At 37.0% G+C, this 24195-nt stretch overlaps 1 protein-coding gene across 9 annotated transcripts in view; it reads left to right on the top strand.

The window, feature by feature from the left end:
* Window positions 1-24195, top strand: part of Bap170 (Brahma associated protein 170kD) — a 465097-nt gene that overhangs the window by 418708 nt on the left and 22194 nt on the right. For all 9 annotated transcript variants that reach the window (XM_069824389.1, XM_069824391.1, XM_069824392.1 and 6 more), the window contains 4 exons: window positions 1141-1482; window positions 3601-6179; window positions 8745-8904; window positions 12140-12304. In XM_069824389.1, coding sequence (XP_069680490.1) covers window positions 1141-1482; window positions 3601-6179; window positions 8745-8904; window positions 12140-12304 — 3246 coding nt within the window. The remainder of the gene's footprint in view (window positions 1-1140; window positions 1483-3600; window positions 6180-8744; window positions 8905-12139; window positions 12305-24195) is intronic.

Genomic DNA, 24195 nt, shown 5'->3' on the forward strand with positions numbered 1-24195 from the left:
ACTTGTACTTTCTATGAACTGGATACCAAATTGGTGAAACCCTTGGTAGAAGTTTATATCAGTCTGCAGGTACAAAACTTCCTTTCTTGGCCCCATATATCTTGCAGGCAGCAATTATGCATAATGTAATGAAATAGATTCAATTTTTCAATATTAGATTAATCATATTATCTGTTTTTGAACTTCACTAAATATGACGTTTTCGAGAGAGACTGAATGTTGAAATAATAATTGTTATCGTGGAGTGCCTTCATGCATTATGAATCACATTGTGCATTGTCAAAATTTTTTGTATGTGTCAAGATTGTTGTGTTATTGTATTGTTGATCCATTTGCTCTGTCCTCCAAAATATCATGGATTTACAATTGTCTTGTACGTCTTGGTACTTTTTATGAATGGTTATGGTGCTGGGTCTGGTAAAAATGGCAGAAGATAAGATACATCTTTCTCCTTCAGAAGCATAATTTAATTTTTATTGATACATGGCATAATAACATGGAATTCTTCAGATATGGAATGGAGGATAGCATGCCATGATGATATCTTTTGTAATCATTATAAAATGGGCTTAAATTTATACAACATATTTTTGCTCTTTACATAATATCTTTATTATTTGATGTTTAAAGTATATTTTAACATTAAGCTTAACAAGATATTATTCAGACATTAAGAGACAATTTATTATTGTGATACTTTTATATCTAACTGTAGATTACGAATTTACTCTGTGTACCATGAGGACATTTGCAGCCGTAAATTGGTAAAATATTATTTCAATAGAGTTTTGTAATGCTTCTTCAAATTATGAACTCTTGCAATTCGTATTCATTACAGTTTGTTAAAATTCGAGTTGGAATCTCTTTACGTTTGAAGTAAAGATTAAGTATACTTTTTAATTTAAAAAAAAAGTGAAAACTTTGTTTTAATATTCTCTGTGGAAAAAAAAAAAGTAATTTTGAATTGGAAGCTTGTTTTTTTAAAATAAGTTTCTAAAGGAAAATAATTTCTGAAAGAAAAAAAAAACTCGTTTTTAACTTCACAGTTTTAATTTTCTTCATAGAGAAAAGAAAGAAAGTGAGGCACCATTTTCTGACAGAACGGTAAATCAGTTAATTTTTAATCATTGTGGGCTATAGGTCACACAACGTCAACAGCAGCAACGGCTATTACAACAGCAGCTACAGTCTCAGAAGAAGGACTCGACTTCACCGCCTCCACTACTTCCTTCCTCCCCAACCAATAGTATTCAGGGAAAAGCAGTGGCTGTCCAAACCGGCATAGGTGCCAAGGTTAAAACCGTGACTGCTGTCATGGCAACCGCTAGCAATACAACAGTGAAAATTCCCGATCCTCGTCAGAGAGCATCACGCATCAATGGAGCTAGGACGCCTTTGCAGGTGCAGTCCCAGGGCACATCTCTGCAGGCACAGGCACAGACCCTGACCCTGACGCAGGTCCAGGCACAAACTCAAACACAGGTGGGAGTACAGGAAATAAGCAAATTTAGTTTTGTCAGTGCAATTGATTTTGAAATGTTTACTAACTTTAAAGCAGTGGCTGGCAGAAGCTGCAGTTATGACGTAAGAGCCAGTCTGGCCTCAAGAGCTTGGAAGAGCGAGCAGTTGAGTCGTATTACTGTTAACACGCACAAGCGCAGTGGCGTCAGTGCAGCAATAATACGACAGTTCTTGGAGATAAATTGATGGAATCGCATTCCTGTATTTTGCTAGGGAATAACTACTCTGCGGTCATGATGGCAACATTCTTGGCAAATTCCCCGTCATTAAAAGAACGCATGTTCTTTGCAATGGCTAGTGAAATCCTATATCTTAAGCCTTTAGCTTACCATTGATTCACTGACAGTGTGTTCTCTAGCTTCACTTAACAATTTATCTTTCAATTGCTGCACTAGTACTTGTCGATATTCTCCCCCATATTTGTCATAATCATTTGTGTGGCACGCAGAATAATGGCGTTGTATATTGAATTTCTTTACATGCTGAAACAGCTTGCCACAAATCAAACACTTCGCCATTCCTCCATACTCCATAACACAGATTGATCTCGACAAAGCATTTCGCTTGGGCACGATAGTAACACAAAGTGATGGTGTGTTTCAAAAGTTGAAATATACTTTGTATACTACTCACCAAGTTAGGGCCTAGATAGTTCAATCTGTATATTGTGTAGGAAAATGTCTGTGAAAAACACTTGAACTGTTTTCAAGTTTCCGAGTAGACAAAGTGTTGTAGTACTGCTTAAATTATTTATTTCTATATTTGTATATTTATAGCAGTTTCGGAGCCTCATTTACATAATGCGAACGCTTCTGCAGCTGGCTGTATTATGAATTTCATATTATTATAAGTATATTAAAAACCAAAATATTTTGTTACATTGATTTATCACGGATGTACAGTTTTGTTTTCGTACAAATGTATTGTAATTGTGCTGTTCCCATACTACCTCAGACTAATGGATCGTGCTCTGTCATTGCATAGGCGCCGTACCATCACTGTTCAGTTGAACCTTCTCTCCTCGCTGTGCTCAGTATGCTGGGCTTATTCTATTAGTCCCTGGTTTCCTTATATAAGGCTGTAGTTAAGTGTCTGCACATCTTCAGGATTTTTGCGTCCTGGTGGTCGATCGAAATGTGGCCATTGATTCTTTTCTTGGTTTATTTTTGTGTTCTTTCTATATGCCCTGAATTTCACCCCAAATATTTTCTTTATAATGTGGTAAATATCTTCAAAAAGACTACGTTTTATTTGATTTTTAATGAGCATTTGCAGGCACAATGTTCAAAAGTGATTTTTCTGGGATAATTTTAGTGCCTTTCTTTACTAGAACATTCCAAGACGCGGTTATATCGAAATGAAGGTAATTAAACCTTGATGCTTATATTAGGGTCCTAGTACAGAGTACAAGTAATGTCGAATCTTATTTTTGTTGTCTCTTTTTCTCGTAGTAGTGGACCATCATCTGTTTAAAAACACACGAAGTCTATTCCATGTCTTTAGGATCTTAAAATGACAAATCCATTCTTGGAAACAAGCTTGAAAACATCATCTGTTGTAATATTTAGAAGTTCATCAAAACACCTTTGATTCCTAAAGCAGTGAATGGCCTTCTTCATATGTGGAATTCAGACTTTATTGTCCCATAATACGGTATTCTCGAGTTTTATGGCATAATGTACTGGTAATGTAGATCTGGAGATATGTTGATTAAGTGAAAGAAATAGCTGCCTTCTTGGCTTTTTATTTCACTGTAGTGGCACCCTCAATAAGGCAGTATACCATATTTCTGGCTCCTTCTCCTTACAATATCTCGTGTATAGGCCCTGCCCGTGTTTTTATGGAAAAATTTGGTAAACAAATGTGAGGCTTATACAAATACAGTATATGGTCGTGCCATCCATTTAAGTAATACCTAATCTGTTGTGTCTGTGATTCTGTAATATAAAGCGCTTGTATGATGTGTGTCATTTGTTTATGATGGAACAGATTGTAGTCCAACTGAACCAATTTTCCACAAAAATATTAAAATTATTCTTAAAGGAGAAAACGTTAATTCTTACTTTCTATTTGTGTTAGGTGGAGCCAGTGAACGATGCAATCGCAGAGGGGAACAATAACAGCAGCACAATGACTTCAACCAGCACCAGCGCTACAACCACTGCCACCCAGTGCATTGTAAGTCCTGGCGTGATCACTCAAACGCCAGTAAGAGTGATCACTGAGAACCATGTTCCCTCTCCGGCACTGGCCATCGGAGGTGGGAATCTTGCTATGAGGGGACGCCGAGAGCCGCCTCAACCTCCACCTCCTCCACTCGCCCCCCTCAGCAACTCGCGCCTGCCTCCCAGGCTGGATGTGGAGGACTCAGACTCCACAGGCAACAACTCGCTTGCATCAAGCAGCAGGGATTGCAGTGGTACAGGCGCAGGCAATATCTCGTCCACGGACGACGGAGAGAACTCCCTCACAAGCTTCGAAGGCCTCTTGCTTAACGGCATCCCTCATTCGCTTGACATTGATGCTGCATCGAATGATAGTAACTCGAAGGATTCCGCCCGGAGCTGTTCTCAGAATCCTAAACCTACGGGAACTAAGAGTCTCATGCTGGCAGATTTGCTGGAGAAGAAGGTAGACAAGAAGGAACCTCCAATACTGAATGGTGTACTCGGTAAGGAACTCCGTATTGGTGAGAAAGGTTTGGAACTGGTGGAGAACCACCTTGAGAAAGTGTTGAAAGAAAGTTCTGTTATCCAGACTAAGCCAATTGATGTTAAGGAACTGTCAAAGAACGTAGGAGGTATAAGTTGTAGTGGTAGTGAACCCAGTGGTGTTGTTAGGACAGTGGGACAAGTTAGTAATAATGTTACAAGTGAGAAGGGAAGCACTGCATTTAAGACAGTAGGTATTGGGACGACAGACGAGCCTCTCCTGAGCAACTCTGTTGTGACCTCCACAGAGCAAGTGAAGTACGGAGTGATGACGCAGCAAACACAAACAGTTCCAACGATGAAACGGCCTGCCGCAGAGAGTCTAGGATCAGATGATGGAGTTGTGGAAGCAAAGCGGCCACACCTGTCCCCTGAGTCTGCAATGAACGGGACAGCCTCTCCAGTACCCACCACAGGTGGGGTGGAGCAGAATCCAGCACCGCCCTCTCCGGGCTCGACAGATAAATCCACATCGTCAAATGCTTCAGCTGAGAACACCGAAGTCGTAAATGCGTCTCCATCTGCTGCAAACTTGTATGCGGCACTAGCTGCGTCTGCACTAGAAGACGAGCCAGACTTGGAGCTGCCCCCTCCACCACCAACACAGGTGCTCGTGCAGACCGCCAGTGGCATGCGGCAGGCGGTATTCCTAGGGCAGGGGGTGGAGCCTACCTCGCAGCAGCAGCTGATAGTGACAGCAGCCCCGAGGCAGATCATTGTGTCACAGGGACAGCTGGCCCCACAGGGACAAGTCCTGATCACGGCAGGTGGGCAGATCACGCTGCAGCAGGGACCCAATGCTACCACCGCTACCATCAAGACTCCAACAGGTCATCAGGCAGTCCCTGTGCTTGTGCAGACAGGTGGCAGCACAACTCAGAGAGCGCAGATATCTGCAGTGAGCCATCCCCAGGGACCACAGTTGGTACAGGCAGGCCAAGTGGTACTCTCACAGTCTAGTTCCGGCCAGTTCATCCTCTCGCAGGCCCCGACCCAGGGGCAGGTCCAGTTGGTCCAGGCAGGCAGTGGGCAGGCGGGACAGTATATCGTGTCTGCAAGCAGCAGCTCTGGCCAGGCCCATTACGTGGTAGCACAACCCCAGACTGCTCTGGTGCAGGGACAGACGCAGACGGTGCTGGTGGCGCAGACACCGCAGCAGCAGGGTACCGGCACCAAGACGATCATCATCCTGCAGCCTCAGAGCTCCCCGGCCGCCACTCATCATCAGAAGGTGGTTGTGACGCCGCAGGGCCAGCCCGTTGTTGTGACACAGGTGCCACGGCCTATACTTCAGAGCCCGGCTATCTCAAACCCACCTTCTGCCTCCATTCCCCCTCCGGCTCTTGTACCCACATCAAACGCCCCACCTCCTCCACCTCCCCCTGTCTCCCCGTCTCCGCAGCCTGTGAAACACGTGAGTACGGCCACGGTTGCCACATCAACCATTACGACTCCAGTGCACATCCCTTCCCGGGTTGCCCAACCCACGCTTGTCGCCTCTACTGGCACTTCAACTAGTCTACCTCCATCTCAGCCGCCCAGGGCTGTCACTCCAACAAACCCATCCACAACCACAATGGCCTCTGTCTCGCCATCGCCAATGACTGCCACAAAGAGCTCTGTCAAACAATCTATAGTTCATCCCACAGCCATGCCCACTATTCCGAGGCCGCCACTGTCTCCAACACCCTCCACTCTGAATTCTCCCAGAGCTTCTCCTGTGCAGCAACCAAGAATAACCTCCAGGACCTTGCCTAACACAAGGCCTCACTCAGCAGGCACTTCTATGATGGAAGCTGCTGGAGATAAAATTGTTGTCCAGAGCCCAGTAAGAACCATGAAGATCCCATGCCAGTCAACACCGCCACAAACAAGACTGACTGCTGGAAGTTCAGGGAACATAGTGGATCATGCAATCTTCTTGTGTGAATGGAGGGGATGTATGCGGTGAGTATGGACATTCCCAAGGATTGATAGTTTTATTTTATTATAGTTAATAATTTGTCTTATTGTGCAGTTTAATACAATGTGGACAGATTCTGTTCTTTCAGCAGTAAGTTTGAAACTGGTTTTTTGGTCATGCTCATGCACACAACGAATTTGACTATTACAGCAGCATTGTCTTTGATCCATAATTGTTTAAAACTGAGACTCATACATTCCAGTAGTTGTGCCAATCAATTCCAAACTATTGCAAACTCTTTAAATTGATTTGATATGGAAGCAGAAACTAGGACTTCTAGTCAGGTGCACGAAAACGCATGTGCAAACATTCATGCTTACATGTCCTTCACAGTCTGCTGTTACTTTAAGCAGCCTTAATTCTAACCGGAAATTAATAAAATTGCATGTGAATATTTTCCAAGATTATAGTAAAAGAAGATAATGACAGTATAAATGCAGAATTTGAACCCTGATAGAATCTGGTGACCCATCTTAGGTCATAATATTTTAACTTACCTTAAATTGGGTTAAGTTATTTCAAAAGAATGCTAGATTATTCTAAATTAATTGAAATAAGTAAATTGAATTATCACCAACTTCAGAATTTTCCCTGCGATAATGTCATAATTATATTCCTGCTTAGTACTTTTAAAATTTCAAATAAGCTGTTTACCGCATAATGATTTTTGGCCTATACTTCTACTTTTATAAACATCTGATTTGAGAACTTCTTCGAGTGAATTAGACATTTGGAATTATATCAGGAAAAAGAGAGATCAAAAAATGAAATTAGAGAATTTTTCTCCATTCTACCCATTCTTCACTTTCTGTTTATCCGTAAATTAGAGACTGCTTTGTACTTTTCGTCTTATTCTGTAAAGTCTTTGCATATCAGTATTATAGTAATTGCAAATCCATGCTGTTGAGCCAACGAAGACGTATGAGTAATTGTTCTTTAGATGAAAGGGATAAGCTTGTTTTTGGTTCTAGAATAGGCTTAGTTTTTTCAAGAACTTAATCTGTTTGAATTGGCATAATTCGAAAACATTCACAGAACTGAGACAAACTTAGACTATAGAAATTTATCCTGTTTTTTTTATATACAGTCTGTCCTTGATTTCTCGAACCTCTATAACTCGAATATTCTATTTCTCGAAGAATTTTCTAAGTACCGACCATATTATATGTACTTCACACATGTTAATAATCATCGATAAGTTGAAATTCCATATTTAGAATTTTCGATATCTAGAAGCAAAACTTTGATCCCAAGAGACAGAAAATACTCTGTATCTAGAATTTTATAGTTCCTGAGATGAACAGAAAATTGATTGTGGATTGCCATTAACTGACATCAACCTTCTTGATTGTATAATGTTACTGCACAATGAACCGATGTCAAAATGGAAACATTTTCAAATTGCTTTCGAAAAGCAGGATTTTCGTATGGTGACTCAGGGCCTGATGACGGTGAAGAAGATAAAGAGGAGCTAACCACCCCCGCTCCTGATGAATGGTTACAGTATCAACAGATTGTCATTTGTGACGCTGAGTATGATACCTTCGTTAATGTGGACTCTAAAGTTATCATGGCCAAGTATCCAACGGACGCAGCTGTACTTAGTGCAAGAATGGACCAGAATAGTGCAACATTGGATCCGGGGAATTGGAAGAAGATGAGTTAGTTGAGGTTGGGCTGATCGAATGTTGTCCAACACCATCTGTGAAACAGATGTTAGATGCTCTACCAACAATTCGATCTTACATCCAGGGACAGTCGTATGTGAATGATAATCTTTTCAGTGCTGTTAATGTTTGGAAAATTACGTGGAAGAAAACAAAATGAAAAACAAGAAACAGAAGAAAATGACAGATTATTTGTAGTAGTACAGTACCTCTCTTGTAAAACATAATCCTGCATGTACTGGTAATCTTTTAAGGACATAGAGTACGTTATTTTGTAATTTTCCAATGAAATTTCAATACAGTAACTCGAAATTTCTATAAGTCGAACTATTTTTTGCGATTCGAGAAATCTAGAAATCGAGGGCAGACTGTACTCTTTTTTTTGTGTTCTTCATTACTTGAATCACTTGATCATAAATTTTCTCAAAATTATTTTGAATCTAAAGCAAAAATATACTGAATATAATGAATTTTAATCTTAATGGCAACGAGATTTGGTGATTCTTTTGAGAAATCTTATTCACTTTTCAATATATTATAACTTTGCACTCTTCAAAATTATTGTAATGGTGGAACGAAAATAATAATATATTTTAAAAGTGTCCTCTGCTTTTCCTTTTCACTTTCACTTTGTAAACCAGTTTTGAAAAGTAATAGTGAAACAGAAACTAATGAAAAGTGCAAACTGCAAGTAAAAATTCGAAAAATTTAATGGTGGAATAGGCCCCAGGTAAATTGCTTATATTTTTTCTTTTTCTGAAAATTTTCTACGTAATATTAATTTCAAAAAAGAGTTATTATGAAAACTGGTCGATTTATGTACGTAAATAGGTAGAAATTCACTGCACTAATTACATTGGCATTGATTGTTGCTGTGTGCAGGAGCTTCAGGTCCGCTAACGAGGTCTACATGCATGCCTGTGAGGCACATTGTCCGCTGGGAAGTGAAGAAATTCAGTGTCTGTGGGAACGCTGTGATGCCATGAAGCGGAAGCGTTTCTCACTTATGACACATCTGTATGATCGACACTGTAATGCTGATGTAAGTACCAGCCGCTGGCATTCTTCTGTCACCTAATACCATAGCTTTAGCTTAATAAAAAGGTGAAATAAGATATCTTCCTTCTCCCCCTCCCCTCCCCAGTATATACAAAAATAAATGTATAGATCTTTTATTATCACCCTGTCTCTGTGCAACGTCACAGTTTGCAGTGGGGGGAAGAGAGATAGAAGAAGGTTGCAATGCTATTTAATGCTCTGATGCCCACGACCAAGATAAACCACTTGAAATTTATCTGTTACTCAACAGTAGGAATGTAATAAAAGATCTGTAATACTTGAACTTTTGAAAAATCAAAGATATTCAATCAAACATAAATCGAATTTGGATTGAGAATGTCTCCTTTATGAAGTAAATTAAAGTATTTATAACAAAATAAAAATCTTAATAAAATAGAGAACACAAATTAACAAGGATCGCCACTTTGATAAATGATTTGGAAAATATAATTGCATAAACGAAAATTCTTCAGAAATGTATGCAATGTAAAATCGTAGCTAGTGATGCATATGTGTTTTGGATCATAAATAGTTTTATCTTCTAAATTTCTGATGTCTCACACCGTGGTCTAAGGCATCCTACTTAGGACTCATGTTACGGAATGCACACTGGTTCAAGTCCTCATAGGGGAAGAAATTTCGGCCAGTGTATGGGACCGGTGCCCACCCAGCATCTTGATGCACTTGGGGAGCTACGATAGGTAGCGAAATCCAGTTGTGAAAGCCAGCTATAATGGTTGGGGGGATCATCGTGCTAACCACACGATACCTATATTCTTGTTGGATGATCGTCCACCTCTGCTTCGGCATGTGGACATGAGGCCAGCAGCCGGCTGGTAGGGTCTGGACTCTTCATGGGCTGTAGCACCACGGATTAATTATTATTATTAAATTTCAGATGTTTTTGTTAAATGGTTTCGAAAATATTTATTTTTTATTTTGTATTTTTAACTTTATATAAATTAAAATTTTTGTGATGTTACATATACAGGGTTATTCAGGATATAGGGGACAAAAATCATTTTGAGTAAAAAAAAAAATCCTTGTGATCATTGTTCTGATTTCTAACAGTTAAGGAGCAAGTGGCCATTTAGTTTATAAAAATGAATCTATGAATCTCACACTACCAATTTCCTGTGTCATGAACTTGTTGAAACATTACTCATAAGTAGAGACGTGAAATTATAGCATTAAGTTTTTAAAGAATAGTGTTTATTAGCTGAAACTTGTTTTGCTATGTTATGTGTTTGAGAGAGGTAAATGAAAATAAAACATGGTAATGGACATACCTGTTAAATGTTATAATGTGCAGTTAAACAACTAAAGTTTCAATTATGTTGCCAAAAAGGGGACAAAAACAAGCAAACAAAAACCATGAAACTGCAAAAGGAAATGTATAGCCTACAGTCGTATGTTGAGGACAACCCATTTTCCTATAGCAGTATAACACTGAATGAAACAGGTGCCTCCTTTCACCACTGCCCAGGAACGATATCCTTATCCATGTTCGGTTACAGACATAAAGTCCAGGATTATAATGTCCATACGTCAAAATGTCCATGGAATAATGTCCATGTTAAATCGTCCAGAGTCAAAATGTCCATAGCTCTATAATGTACATTATATCCATTGTTCATGGTAGTTATAGTAACCTATGTAAAAATTTTCAAATGCAGAACTAATCAGAACTGAATTTTTTAAAGACAGAACAAAATCCTCAGTTAGTGCCATCACAGAAGGGTAAGCTACTGCTTTTTTTTCGTGGATACCTGTACCAACATCATGACTTTAATAGAGAGAGGACAAAAATATATTGGCGATACAGGAACATGAACCTCCCAAGCCTGAAAGGCATGCAGCACACAAACAACGTGGTAGAAGACTGGCACAATCTTCTTCAACGCGTAATGGCTGTACATCCATCCACTTGGCGATTTATATAGTGCCTAGAGCGCAAAGAAAATGGAATTTGGGCACAAATATTGCAAGCAAGAGTGAGGCATACACAAATTAAAGAGCTGGGAATAAAACGTATTTGACGAATCAAAGACAAATTCTCCAGATTGTGAGAAACTACAACAGGTACAAAGAAAAAGGAGAAATTCTCTTAAATCTTAAAAATATTAGTTACCATCTTAAAAGTGGGGCTCCGGTTCCCGGTTTGTACGAGTTATGAAATAAAATTTATTGTGTTCTATTCAAGCAGAATTTTCCTTTGAACTTGGACATTATGGATGTTTGACATTTTGACCTAACGGACGTTTTATCATATGGCCTTTCTGTCGTATGGACATTTAGTACATGGACATTTTCACCGTATGGACATTTTGACCTTATGGACATTTTATCATACGGACGTTCTGTAGTATGAACTATATACGGTGGAAGCTCCATGTTCATATCAGAGAGTAACAGAGTTATACTCTCTGATCCATGTGCTCTGTAGCTGAACACAAAAATCAGTATTGTGCATGCACAGCTCACGGTATGCCAGACTCCACAAAAACGAAGTTCATGTCTGTATCCTCAGGAACGAAACAAAATTTGAAAACATACGTATTCGAATTGAAATTAAAAAAAGATCATGTATTCTCCAAAATTATGATACCGCACCTATTGGACTCTTAAACATTTAATATGCTCTCCTGTAAAATTTTGTCTATGTGACTTAGGACTGTATCATTCTCACCCCTTTAATTAAAAGGACTGGGACTCAGTAACACTTTATCACTCTATATTGAGCAAATGATAAGATGTTATAGGACACTGCTAGGCAAGGAATCGAATTTCTTATTGTTTAAAGTTTAAACTGCGACCTGAGTATCAATTTCGAAAACTTTGAGAAACAAACATTTCAGTCATAAGCGTAGGGCTGAAAGTCATTTTCTTTTGCTAGTAATAATATACACGTTGGAGTAAACTGTCATAGTTGTGTGCATTTTATTACATATATTTTCTTCCAGCTGAATGAAATGACTACCGTTAGTGGTTTTCATCTGTGTAAATATGATGAAGAGATGAAAATTTCCGGAGACATGTCTCCGAAATTTTTATATTAATTGATTTGTAGGCCTATATAAATGTTTCATGGTAATCAACAGCACCATGTCCACGAAAGTAATAGAGCATTTCTGTTATTGAAAACGTCTATTTCGAGCCCTGGTCTTGTGATCTAACTAAGGAATGCATAGTAACAATAGTTGTTCTTTGAAATTCAGGTTCTGCGTATGATGGCAGTGAGACGTCGACAGCTTTCTCAAAGTGGGAGGAGCGAAATTCCCCCACCTCAGCCGCCACCTCCACATCCAGGATATGCCCCAAATGCAGCCTTCCATGCTATTAAAAGGCATGCACTCGAGTTTGTTAATCCTAAGGAGATGATGGTAAGTTGTTTAAAACCTGATAACGCATATTATGGTGGAGGTTATTAATGGATAATGATTCATGTTTTACATATGTGTCATGAATTGTGTACAAGAAAGTAGAACATGGTCAAATTAACAATATTGTCCTTTCAGATGTTTATTTCTGCTAACTCTGAGCCTTCGTGCATGAAAGATTATATGTGGATTATTTGAAAGCCTTGGTGAAATCATGTATAGGACTCCAAGCAGAGAAAGGATTTTCATGTTCTAATATGAACTACAGTAAAACCCCGATAAGACGCTGTTCAAGGGACCACATATTAGGCGGATATTACTGATTTTGGCTTATATACAGTATCCATTAGCATTTTTCTTTATTAAAATAAAAGATTCATGAAAGATAATACAGTATTATTCCATTATATAATTACTGTACTGTATGTCAAAGACATTTACAATATGTATTTAGTTTATTCTTTCGAAAAAAGTCATTTATAGTTGTTTGCCGTGTGTGTGTTCTCCAAGTCCTCATGTTTACCACACTTCCTGTGCTTACATCCTCCCAATGTCACAACTGCAGTGATTGAGTCGCGATTGTTTATTATCGTCCTTAATGTCGATGATGGGATTCCTAATGAATCAGAGTTGTTTCTGATTCAGAGTACTGTTTTCATCGTACTTTCGTAAAATATCCAGTTTTTCCAACACGGAAAGTGCTTTTCATTTAACACTCGTTGTAATTACACTCACAGACACTTCAGTACACTAAAGGACAATAAACTGGCCAGCAAAAATTTCTAGAATTTTATTACTGCCGAGTGAGGAATGTTGTTTGAGAGAGAGAGAGAGAGAGAGAGAGAGAGAGAGAGAGAGAGAGAGAGAGAGAGGGTTAGCAAAAGGGTGAGGAATTGTAACTGTATGTAGGCTTTAAGCGTGCAAGTAAAGAGTCGAATAAGAGAGCGTAACAAAAGGGTGGGGTATTACACAGTATAAAGAATTAAGTGCGCAGGTAAAGGGTCGAATACCAGTACTTTTCAGGTTAATGGCACCAGTGAGTTCAGTGGCCAAAATGTTTCATTGCTGTTACAGTACATTGCTGAAAAATACATCGAAAATATTCCAAAAAAATAGCGTATTGTGCGGTACTCGTGCAACAAATGGGGTATTTTATAAAGATGTTGTATATTAAATGTGCAGGAACCGTACAAAAAAAGCATATTACATGAGATAGCATGATAAGAGGGCACGTCTTATCAAGGTTTTACTGTAATATATTAATTTGAAAGTTTATTCATTCAAACTTGGTAATGAGGTACTGAATCTTTCAACACAGCGGCTCATAAACTTACTTACGTTTGTGCAGTCCTCTTCATTAGCATATTGATTGGTAAAAGTATATGTAAGTTTGTCAGCATTGCATGATTGAGTGCTGTATCTTGCAGCCAAGTTTGAGTAAAATTTTTATAATATAGCACCGCAAATTTGCAATGACAGGCATGGGTTCCAAGCGAAAAGTTTTGAAAAACCTAAATATAAAAATTATAATGATGATTTCCTTTCTAAACTACGTCAATGCTGTTCTCTTTGAAAATCTGTTGTGTTTTTTTTTTATGTTTTGTTTCCTCCTTTATCCTCCAGAGGCCTGAGTAGTCTCACTAGTTGATAATTTTTCCAGGATCAGGTATTTTTACAATCCATTAAAAATCCTTTGCCTTTTACCAGGTGTAAACCTCCAAATTTCAGATTCTATGGCAGTCACTAGACCACCAAGTATGATTTGTCCTAATTAGCCCTCTACACTCCCAAAGATTTAATAATTTGTTTAATTATTCAGTACATATACTTACCTTATAGTAAAATTTACTTAGCTCTCTGCAATACAGGATTAGCAGAATCATATTTAGATGGTGTCATGATGTTGTTTATCACAGTATGGAAACTTCTGTTTTTTTGTTACTGGTAATCTTGTCATGATTCTGTATTCAAGAATATGCAAACAAAGTGTGGAGAAACTACTTTCAAACAATTTATGAGTTGATGCATTGGACCAAAAGAGACATATTGAGGTAGAAAGCATGGGTTGGAAATGCGTGATTACTCAGCTATGGACGTAAGCTCAAGATCATTGATTGCTGTAGTAACAGATATCTTCATTGAAAGTGAGGCATTTGTTGTAGGCACTCTACCATCCTTAATAGTATTGTGATAGTTTGTAGCAAAATAAAGACATGGATTAGTTATTTTACTAAGAATTGTTACTTTTGGATACAAAATCTACACGAAAAGGCTCAACATTTCCATCTTAACTGCATACAAAAAGTACATGACAGAAAAGAAATTGTTGTATTTGCTCGAAAATTCCAGAGATGTCTTTGATGATTTATGAAGCCTCAACAATGCCAGTGATAAGATTTTCACACTCCACGGTCTCAGATTAAATCAATTCTTATGTATTTTCCAAGAAATAAATCCAGAAGTGACAAGTTCGGAGACCTTGGAGGCCAGAAAACTGATCCTCCAATTCCAATCCATCTCTTGCCAAATGTTACTCCCAGACATTATTGCATGCCACCAGCAGAATGAGCAGTGACTAACTCAGTTTCAAAGATACTCTGATATACAGTTTAAGTCCCTGATTTTCTTTCTTACTCTGTTTAACTTCTTTTTCTATCGAACACCACTGCGGTTAGAGGAGGGTGCTTCATTTGAGTGTACACTAGGCATTCACAAATGCGAGCCTTTCTGGTCATGTGATTGGCATGAAACAGGGCTATTGCTGAGACAAAATGTACAGGATGTATGTTTCTATCTGTCCTCTATCATAATATTTATCTATGAGGAAGGACTGGGTTTGATCACTTAATACTCGCATCTTGCTGTCATGGGGGATACGCTGTGTCAGATACACAGATTTTCTCCCTCTTCATTCCCCAGTCCTAGCTATAAGAATTCAACTTAATTGCAATGGAAGAATTTATTTCTATGTGCTTAAAAATGACAATTGATCTCCAGATGGCAACCAATATTGATTAGTTATAATTAGAGACTGGTATAATATGAAGAAAATTTTGCCAAAATATGAAATTTATTTTGGGAAAGTATGAAATAAATATTTCAGTGCTAAAACACTTCGGTTCCTAAACTATTTGGAACAGGTTTGCATTATTGTTTATAAAATAAGTCTTCAGAGATCAATAGTTTTGTATATAGGCTATTTAATATGCCACCAAATAAAATACAATAAATCTGCACAATTAAACAGTTTGTCAGCATCATCAAATCCTTACCTGAATGCAAGAACCAGGCAACTCAATTTTTTATACTGAAGAGAAAAAATTATCACATTCACTGAACTCAACAATTATTACAATATAACACAAGTAACTTTTCTGTATTTTCTGGCGAAAGATTACACCTTCTGTTTTTTAACATTGTTTTGTATGAAGAAAAACCTATGAAGTTGCAAAAACAGGAAAATTAAGTAGACAGCAGAACTGATGGTTGAAACCCATTTAAAACATTAATTTACACGTATAAAAGTAGAAATGGTAACAATGAAAAAATTTCAACTGGATTATTTTGTTTTGACTTCTCGAATTCATTGTTGCTATGAGCTCAATGCCTCTGAAGGGGAATGTGGAGATTTCACTTGCCCTTGGAAATCCCGAAATGTTTGTGGATTGGGTTTTTCAAGTGCTTCCTAGAAAAGTCTCTATTGTCTTCTTATAATATCTGGAAAGCCCTGTTCAGTAGTAGTTATAGAAATATTAACGGAGGGGAAAAAATAATAAAAAAAAAATGAAAAAAAAAATACGAAGACTTTTATGAATTAATACGAAAATGTTATCAAAACATTATGAAATATTAAAGTTTTTTTGTTAAAGGAATTCTACACATAGTGAATCGTGAAAATCTTTTCCCATACCATTAGCAGGAATGAAATTTCATATTTTGCCTGTCATTTGTTATAAAATATGTATTTCTTTATATGAAAGATAGTAGTTATTTGAAATAGGTCGTTTTTCGTTGTTACTCTAGTGAAATATGGGAAAATATGGAATAATAGGAAAGGAAGTGGAAATGTCCAAGGAAAACATGTCCCACTACCATTTTTGTCCTAGTCAGCTCACCAGGATAGATGACACTGTGCCAGTCACTATATTGTATTCTTCAATTTCTAGCAAATCTTTACTTAAATGAACCATATTCTACCGTAACAGAATTAAACCTGTTATAATCTTTGTGAGTTTTATACAGGGTGTTTCTAAATTAGACTGACAAACTTTGGAATCGGATAGATAACCTTCTTTCAAACAGTTTTTGTTAAGGAACTCAAGTGTTGCGACACTTCCTTTCAGAGCAAGAGGAGTTTATGTCATTACATGGTTCGATCTACAGGAAAGGATTGAAGTAACTAGTTACGTGAAAAGTGAATAAACAAATCATTAATGTTACAGGCACGATTTATTGACCCAAACAAACAGAAAAACAAAACAAAGTGAATATAAAATAAAAACTCTCACTTCAGTGTTAAATTAGAAGGATGGATTCATTGCTTTACTGTCTCATCATTACAACAAGTGCTGGAACACACGTCCATTGACTTCAAGAAGAGCATTGCATCGACATGCCATACTTTATCGTACTCTTTCAAAGACACCAGGTATTTCCCTGATTTCAGCTACTGCCCAGACAATGCATGTTGCAAGATCTTCAGAGTCAACAGGGGTTTCATAAACCACAAGTAGTAATCGAATTGGATTAATGCATATGATACTGTGCTGATGGAGTAAACAAACCGGGTGGTAGCATTAAACCACTCTTGCATTGAAACAAAGTGTCCGAGCCCATGGGTTTCTTAACAAAAAGTGTTTGAAAGAAGGTTATCTAGCCGATCCAAAAGTTTGTCTAATTTAGAAACTCCCTGTATATTTATGTGTTTATGTACATATTTCAGGTAAACTATTTGGGAGCGTATTTTTAAGATATGCCAATTTCTCTTTAAATGCATGAACGTATTAGTTTCATAGCTAATACACACTTAAGTCATTCCGTTTAAGATGATGTTCACTTACATGTAACATTTTAATAACTTAGATTCAATGTTCAACATAATTATACTAAAAACAGTTGAATTCGTGGTTTCTGATTTAAATGTATAAAAAGTAAAGCTGAATTAAAATCATAAGAGAAATCCAGAGCAGAAACTCTCTAGAGGATTAGTTAATAGAGATGTTTTCGCTTATTAATTTGCAGAGTTTTATTGAATAGTGTGTATAAGATTCATTTATATATGTCATGGTTTTACAGTGGAAAATTGTTGGGTACAAAATTCGACTTGTTTTTAAAAAGATTCTATACACTAAGAAGCTCTCTTTCTTACACACATTTTCTTATCATATTCTACTGTTCATGTGTTACGTTTTTCTTGTAAGTTTATTTCAGATATATATGCAGTAAATCTCAGTCTTGTACAGTGTGTGGCATATGCAACTTACTGGCATTATAAGTGAACATGTTTAGTAGAGAGATGCAACCGCTTTCTCGCTTGGGAGGAAAATTAATCGGCGGTGAATAGTGGTGATTTAGGCCTATAGTCCCTTATAAAAATAATGCTCCAGTAAGAGTTAATAAGAAAAGATTATCTTGATCTTGCGTTTTATCAAACATATGTTGAAAATTATCTCCACCTTTCTAGATGCAAGAATCACATTGGAAAAACTTACAAATATTCAAGCAGGAATACTGGTAAGTCCTACGAAATCTTCATGCCGATTAGTACAAGAATGCGACATGCAACAAAGTTCAATATTAAGAGGATTGAAAGTGATTCGATTACAGCAATGGGATCCAGCCACTCGAGTGAATTTTTGTCTGTTGATGCTGTCTGTTCATGATAGTACTGTTAATTCATCTCCATTAATAATGACGAAGAAAGCTTGGTTCCATTTATGCAGTTATGCCCACTCCACTGGGACACCAGAATTTCTCTTCATGATCAGAAAATGGTTGTGTGGTGTGGCATTACAGCATGCAGGGTAATTGACCTAATTTTTTTTTTTTTACTTCACAGTCAACTCACAGAGTTATATGCAATAGTAACTGAAAATGAAAAACAATATCGATGGCCCAGAACCAGGCTGTTCCAAGTCCATTTTACTATTTTTTTTTTTTTTCAGAAGAGCTATTTTAAGCTCCTGACATTCAAAGCTTCATGAAACAATTTGGAATAGTTTCACAGCATCCTTATGGAGAGGAATATTTATAATTTTGTTCAATTCATATATGCAGAGAAGAACTGGAACACAATGAAACACAGATTTCTTTCTTATAAAAAGTTGGACTTAGAACAGTCTGGTTCTCAGCCATCAATATGCTTACTTCCAGCAGGATAACTCCACTGCACATACAGCCACTATATCATTAGAAGCATTAGAAAAAATGATTGATGATCATGTAATTAGTCTCGGACGTTCACCAGCTCATTCTCCAGATTTAAATGTTAGTGATTTTTATTTAAAATAGAAAGTTTGTAAACAATCCACGTATTCTTGAAGAGCTGGAGAACGAAATCAGTTGAGTGCTGAGTGACATTACAAATAGAGAGTTGCAGAAGATGTTTCAGAATTTTCTAGACCGATATGATTGCATTCAGAAAGGTGGAATCATTTTCAACATATACTTCATTTATACACCGACGGATCTTTGATCTCCAGAGAACAAGGTGCCGGTGCAGGTGTTACGTGCTGTCTCTTCTCACTTTATAGATCTCTTGGATATGGAGCAACAAGTTTTGATGGCGAAATCATTGCAATAAGTGAAAGTCTCAGGAATCTTCTATGCCACATCAATAAATTTAAGAATGCAGTTACATTGTCAGACTCCAAAGCAGCTATTCTATCAATAGTCTCTAAACACACACCTTCACCTCAAACAGCAGAAATAACTAAAATGCTCTCGCAATTAATATCACTCAATAAAAGAATTGTATTCCAATGGATACCATCCCATTGTGGAATCCTGGGAAACGAGAATGTGGATGCTTTAGCAAAGAAGGGCAGCACTGCTACTTACAGACCTGTTAGTAAATCTACGTATTACTCTGTGAAAAGATTTATTAAATCTACATACTTAGACTTCAACAAACAAAATTTGATAACAAAATCTCAAGAGAAAAAATGGAACTCTCTGCATCATAATCCACAATTAATTCCCAATTTACCACGAAAATCGTCTGTAGCTGCATTTAGATTGGCAACAGGCCATGATTGTTTGGCCAAACACCTGCATAGAATTGGAATATATCAGTCCCCTAACTGCCCATTGTGCAACTCAAACCAAGAAATGGATTCGGAACACCTCAAAATCTGTGCTTCAGTGGCTGGTCATGATAATATCTTTGAAAAATATTGGAATGCAAGAGGTCAAATGACTTTATTGTCAAACGCCTGGCATTAGAAAACAACAACAACACATATACTTTGATAAAAGGCAAGATCAACATAACGTTTTCTTATTACGTCTTACTGGCACATTATTCATTCAGGTGTAAATCACCACCATTCACTGCCAATTCGTTTTTCTCCCACTGCGAAAGAGCAGTTGCATCTCCCCACTAAACACGCTTGCTACAACTGCTTATAATGCTGGTAAGTTGTGTGCTTCGCACTTTACTATTAAATATAGGCCTAATCTTAATTACTTTATTCTTCTCTCTTGCTGTCCTCTTTCCTTGTCTAGGAGTGATATTTATTTTGTTAAAAATGTGTAAAGATGTTAGTCACGAATAATGTCATATAAATAAATTTAATCACATATCTTTTTCTTTATATATGTAGGGGTATAATAATTGTAAATCAGCTAATGGCCAAGTGCTGTGTGTCTGTGTTCTTAAATTATATTTTTAGGATGTTTTAAGTCGAATTTTATACGACGATATGGAAGATCAGCTATATTATTTCATTTTAAAATACTGAGAATCTGAGATTAAACTTTTTTTTTAAGATTGTTTGTGAAATTTGAACTAGCTGTGTGCATTTTATGAAAGACTACAGATGCTGCACACTTTTATTTTCCTTCATATTGTTTTATTTTAAATTAGCGTCTGATTGTGGGTTGACAAGATTACTATATACGCAAAAAATTTACTTACTTCTGTGTAATCAAACTGTAATTCATTACTTGAAAATGCAATGAATACATTAGATGTTACGTTATTATAAGAACTAGTAAGAGGATCAGGGTTCTTGAATATAAGTTGAAGATCCACAGCTTGATTCAAAAGGTTTAATCAAAACTTCTGCTTTGAGTAAAAACCATGATCACAGAATTTCTATGAAGCACTGTGTATACCTAGCCATTGCCACTACTAAACCAGTAATGATAGAGTAGCACTGAAAACATTACGCATTGCTACGGTGGTTTATTTATTATTATTTATCAGTTGCATCACACCGTTTAATATTGGCAGCAGATGATGTCGTATATAAGATAATAAAAGAAAATGATGTAAATATTTTTTCAAAATTCTGAAATATTGACCCTTACCTTGTAAGTAAGTACATTCTTCCCCTCATGATGCTTTACTTACGTACTTACTTAAAAATGGCTTTTAAGGAACCCGGAGGTTCATTGCTGCTCTCACATACGCCTGCAATCGGTCCCTATTCTGAGCAAGATTAATCTAGTCTCTGCCACCATATCCCACCTCCTTCAAATCCATTTTAATATTATCCTCCAATTTACGTCTCGACCTCCCCAAAGATCTTTTTCCCTCGCCTCCCAACTAACACACTATATGCATTTCTGGATTCGTACATACGTACCGGTACTACATGCACTGCCCATCTCAAATGTCTGGATTTGATTTTTCTAATTACGCCAGGTGACGAATACAATGTGTGCAGTTCTGCTTTGTGTAACTTTCTCCATTCTCCTGTAACTTCATCTCCCTTAGTCCCAAATATTTTCCTAAGCAACATATTCTCAAAAATCCTTAACCTCAGTTCTTCTCTCAAAGTGAGAGTCCAAGTTTCACAACCATACACAACGACCAATAATGTAACTGTTTTATAAATTCTAACCTTCAGATTTTTTCAGAGCAGACTGGATGACAAAAGCATTTCAGCCTAATAATGACAAATATTGCCCCTATTTATTCTGTGTTTAATTTCCTCCTGAGTGTCATTTATATTTGTTACTGTTGCTCCAAGGTACTTGAATTTTTCCACCTCTTCAAAAGATAACTTTCCAATTTTTATATTTCCAATTCGTATTATGTTCTTAAGACATAATCATATATTTTGTTTTTTCGAGATTTACTTTCAAACCTACCTCTTTACTTGCTTCAAGTAAAATTTCCGTGTTTTCCCTAATAGTTTGTGGATTTTCTCCTAACATATTCATGTCATCCGCATAGACAAGCAGCTGATGTAACCCGTTCAATTCCAAACCCCCTCTGTTATCCCAGACTTTTCTAATAGCATATTCTAGAGCAAAGTTAAAACATAAAGGTGATAGTGCATCCCCTTGCTTTAGTCCACAGTGAATTGGAAAAGTATCGAACAGAAACTGGCCTATATGCACTCTGCTGTAAGTCTCACTAAGACACATTTTAATTAATCAAACTAGTTTCATGAGAATACCAAATCCAATAAGAATATTATATAAAACTTCTCTCTTAACCTAGTCATACACCTTTTTGAACTCTATGAATAACTGATTTACTGTACTTTTATACTCCCATTTTTCTCCAATATCTGTCAAATTTGAAAAATCTGATCAATAAATCGATCTATTATGCCTAAAACCAAATTGATGATGCCCATTATTTTCATCCACATACAGAGTTAATCTTCTCGAAAGAATATTGGACAAAATTTTGTACATCAAAAAAAGTGATATTCCTCGAAAGTTACTACAGTTAATCTTTTCTATTATTTTGATGCAGTTTTCTTTTCCCAAATAGCAAGTATAAGCTTACATATCTCGCTGGATAATGCACTTCCATCCTCTTGTGTTAATTCTGCTGGAATTTATCAATGCCTGGAGACATACTTTTCTTGTCTTTTATTATCCCTCTTATTAGTGGACTGTACTCTATCACCTGTATAAATTTGGTGCTTATATTGTGTACATCATGTATTGTACATAAATAATGATGAATAAATTAGGGAAGTAATACGTAATTATTTCAGTACTGCTTAATCATTTCTGGCTCCATAAAATGGTTTAGTTATAACGGTGCTTAATGGCCCATAGTGCCACAGGTTGAACCTAGCAGCCATCAATTTCTGTTCATACATTGTTTAAATGCAGCCATGTACATATTGTCGAAGTTTTTGACCAAATCTATTGAATAATACTATTTCTGTACAATCAAAGGTGGGAATTAATTACATTTGAGATATAGGTTTTACCGGAAATATCCAGAGTGCTTTTTAAGCTGTGTTCTTCCATTGTGAGACTCTGTCTAATGGGCAACAATAAATCACTTCTGGCCAGAAGGTTTGATGAACTCAGGATACATTTAATTGATACTTCATTATGAGTTTAAATTCTGTGTAAGTCTGTACAAACCAAAATTCACAGACAAATCTCGTGTATGGGCGAAAACAATTAAGATTTTTGCCCTGGAGGCAAGTCTTCTGAGTTCAGCTGCTTGAATTTTTCTGACTGTAGCGCTCTCCAAATTAAGTGAAACGGGACACTAGGAAATTTCGTTGCAAAACATAGTCGCACTGTTCCACAATTCTTTGTTATCAAGTAACACTCAACAAGATAAATCCTTTGTTGTAATAATGTAAACTTTTGTGGTGCCATATTAAGCCACAATCTTCAACTAAGATGTACGTACATCAATACAAACGTCAACAGAGCTCAAAGGCAACTGAACAGCAGCTATCAGTTGCAATGTGAACATGTGCTGTGTCCTTGGAAGGCAGGGACAGAGAGAGACTGTAGCGGACCCTGATGCTGGGCCCTCTCGCTGCCGAGTACCATAGAGAATATCATAGACTGCTCTGTATTAATGAGAATCTGACAACTAAACACAAGACAGAAATGGCGCAATAGTGAAAGATCAAAATTCTAATAAAGGCACAGAATAGACATATTATCATATTTTCTCTGGTTTTGAAATTACAGTAGAACTTGGTTATAACGACATCCAAGGGACCTTAAACATTATGCTGTTATAAACGAGTGTCGTAGTAACCGAGATTCACATTATCAATATAGTAGGTGGAAAATGAAAAATAACAAACTTAATTAGACTTATTTTAGATTTATGTATTGACTTTTAAGCCTACAATGAACATAATAAAATACACGTAGGCCTACATTTATAAATACAGTATTCTGTATTAAAACAGTTTGTTCAATACTCACCAAACTACCTTACTTAGAAGTGAAGTAATCAGTCATTTTACTCTGTTGTCTTCTACTTTCCCAATACACACTTTCTAGTGCTAAATTACGTTCTATGTTCATAATTTCAGTTGCAATTTCACTGCTCCCTTCCCTAGCTTCATAGAACATGTTCATAATTCTAATGACTTCTAAAGTGTCACTCACTTCTTTAGTGACTATACTGCGTTAAACTTGCGTGCACTTAGTGAAAACTTCCTGTCGAAACTGATCTAATACCGCATGAATTCGGGTAGGTTACAATGGGGTGGGGAATCCGCCTGCATTCCAGAGATTTATGACAGAAGGAGACTAAAGAATTTGTCAGGGTCAGATTTCAACAAAATATTTCTTAAAATACTTTGGTTCTTAGAAAATCTTATTCCAAACTGAGGTTGAAAATGACGTTATATACGAGGTAGACACATATGCGTTTGTCGTATTAAGCAAGGTAGGAAAGCATATGTCTTATGGGGAATTAGTTGGGACCACAGAATATTTGA

This window comes from Periplaneta americana, chromosome 4 (assembly GCF_040183065.1).
Source record: "Periplaneta americana isolate PAMFEO1 chromosome 4, P.americana_PAMFEO1_priV1, whole genome shotgun sequence".
In the NCBI taxonomy this organism is placed as follows: Eukaryota; Metazoa; Arthropoda; class Insecta; order Blattodea; family Blattidae; genus Periplaneta; species Periplaneta americana.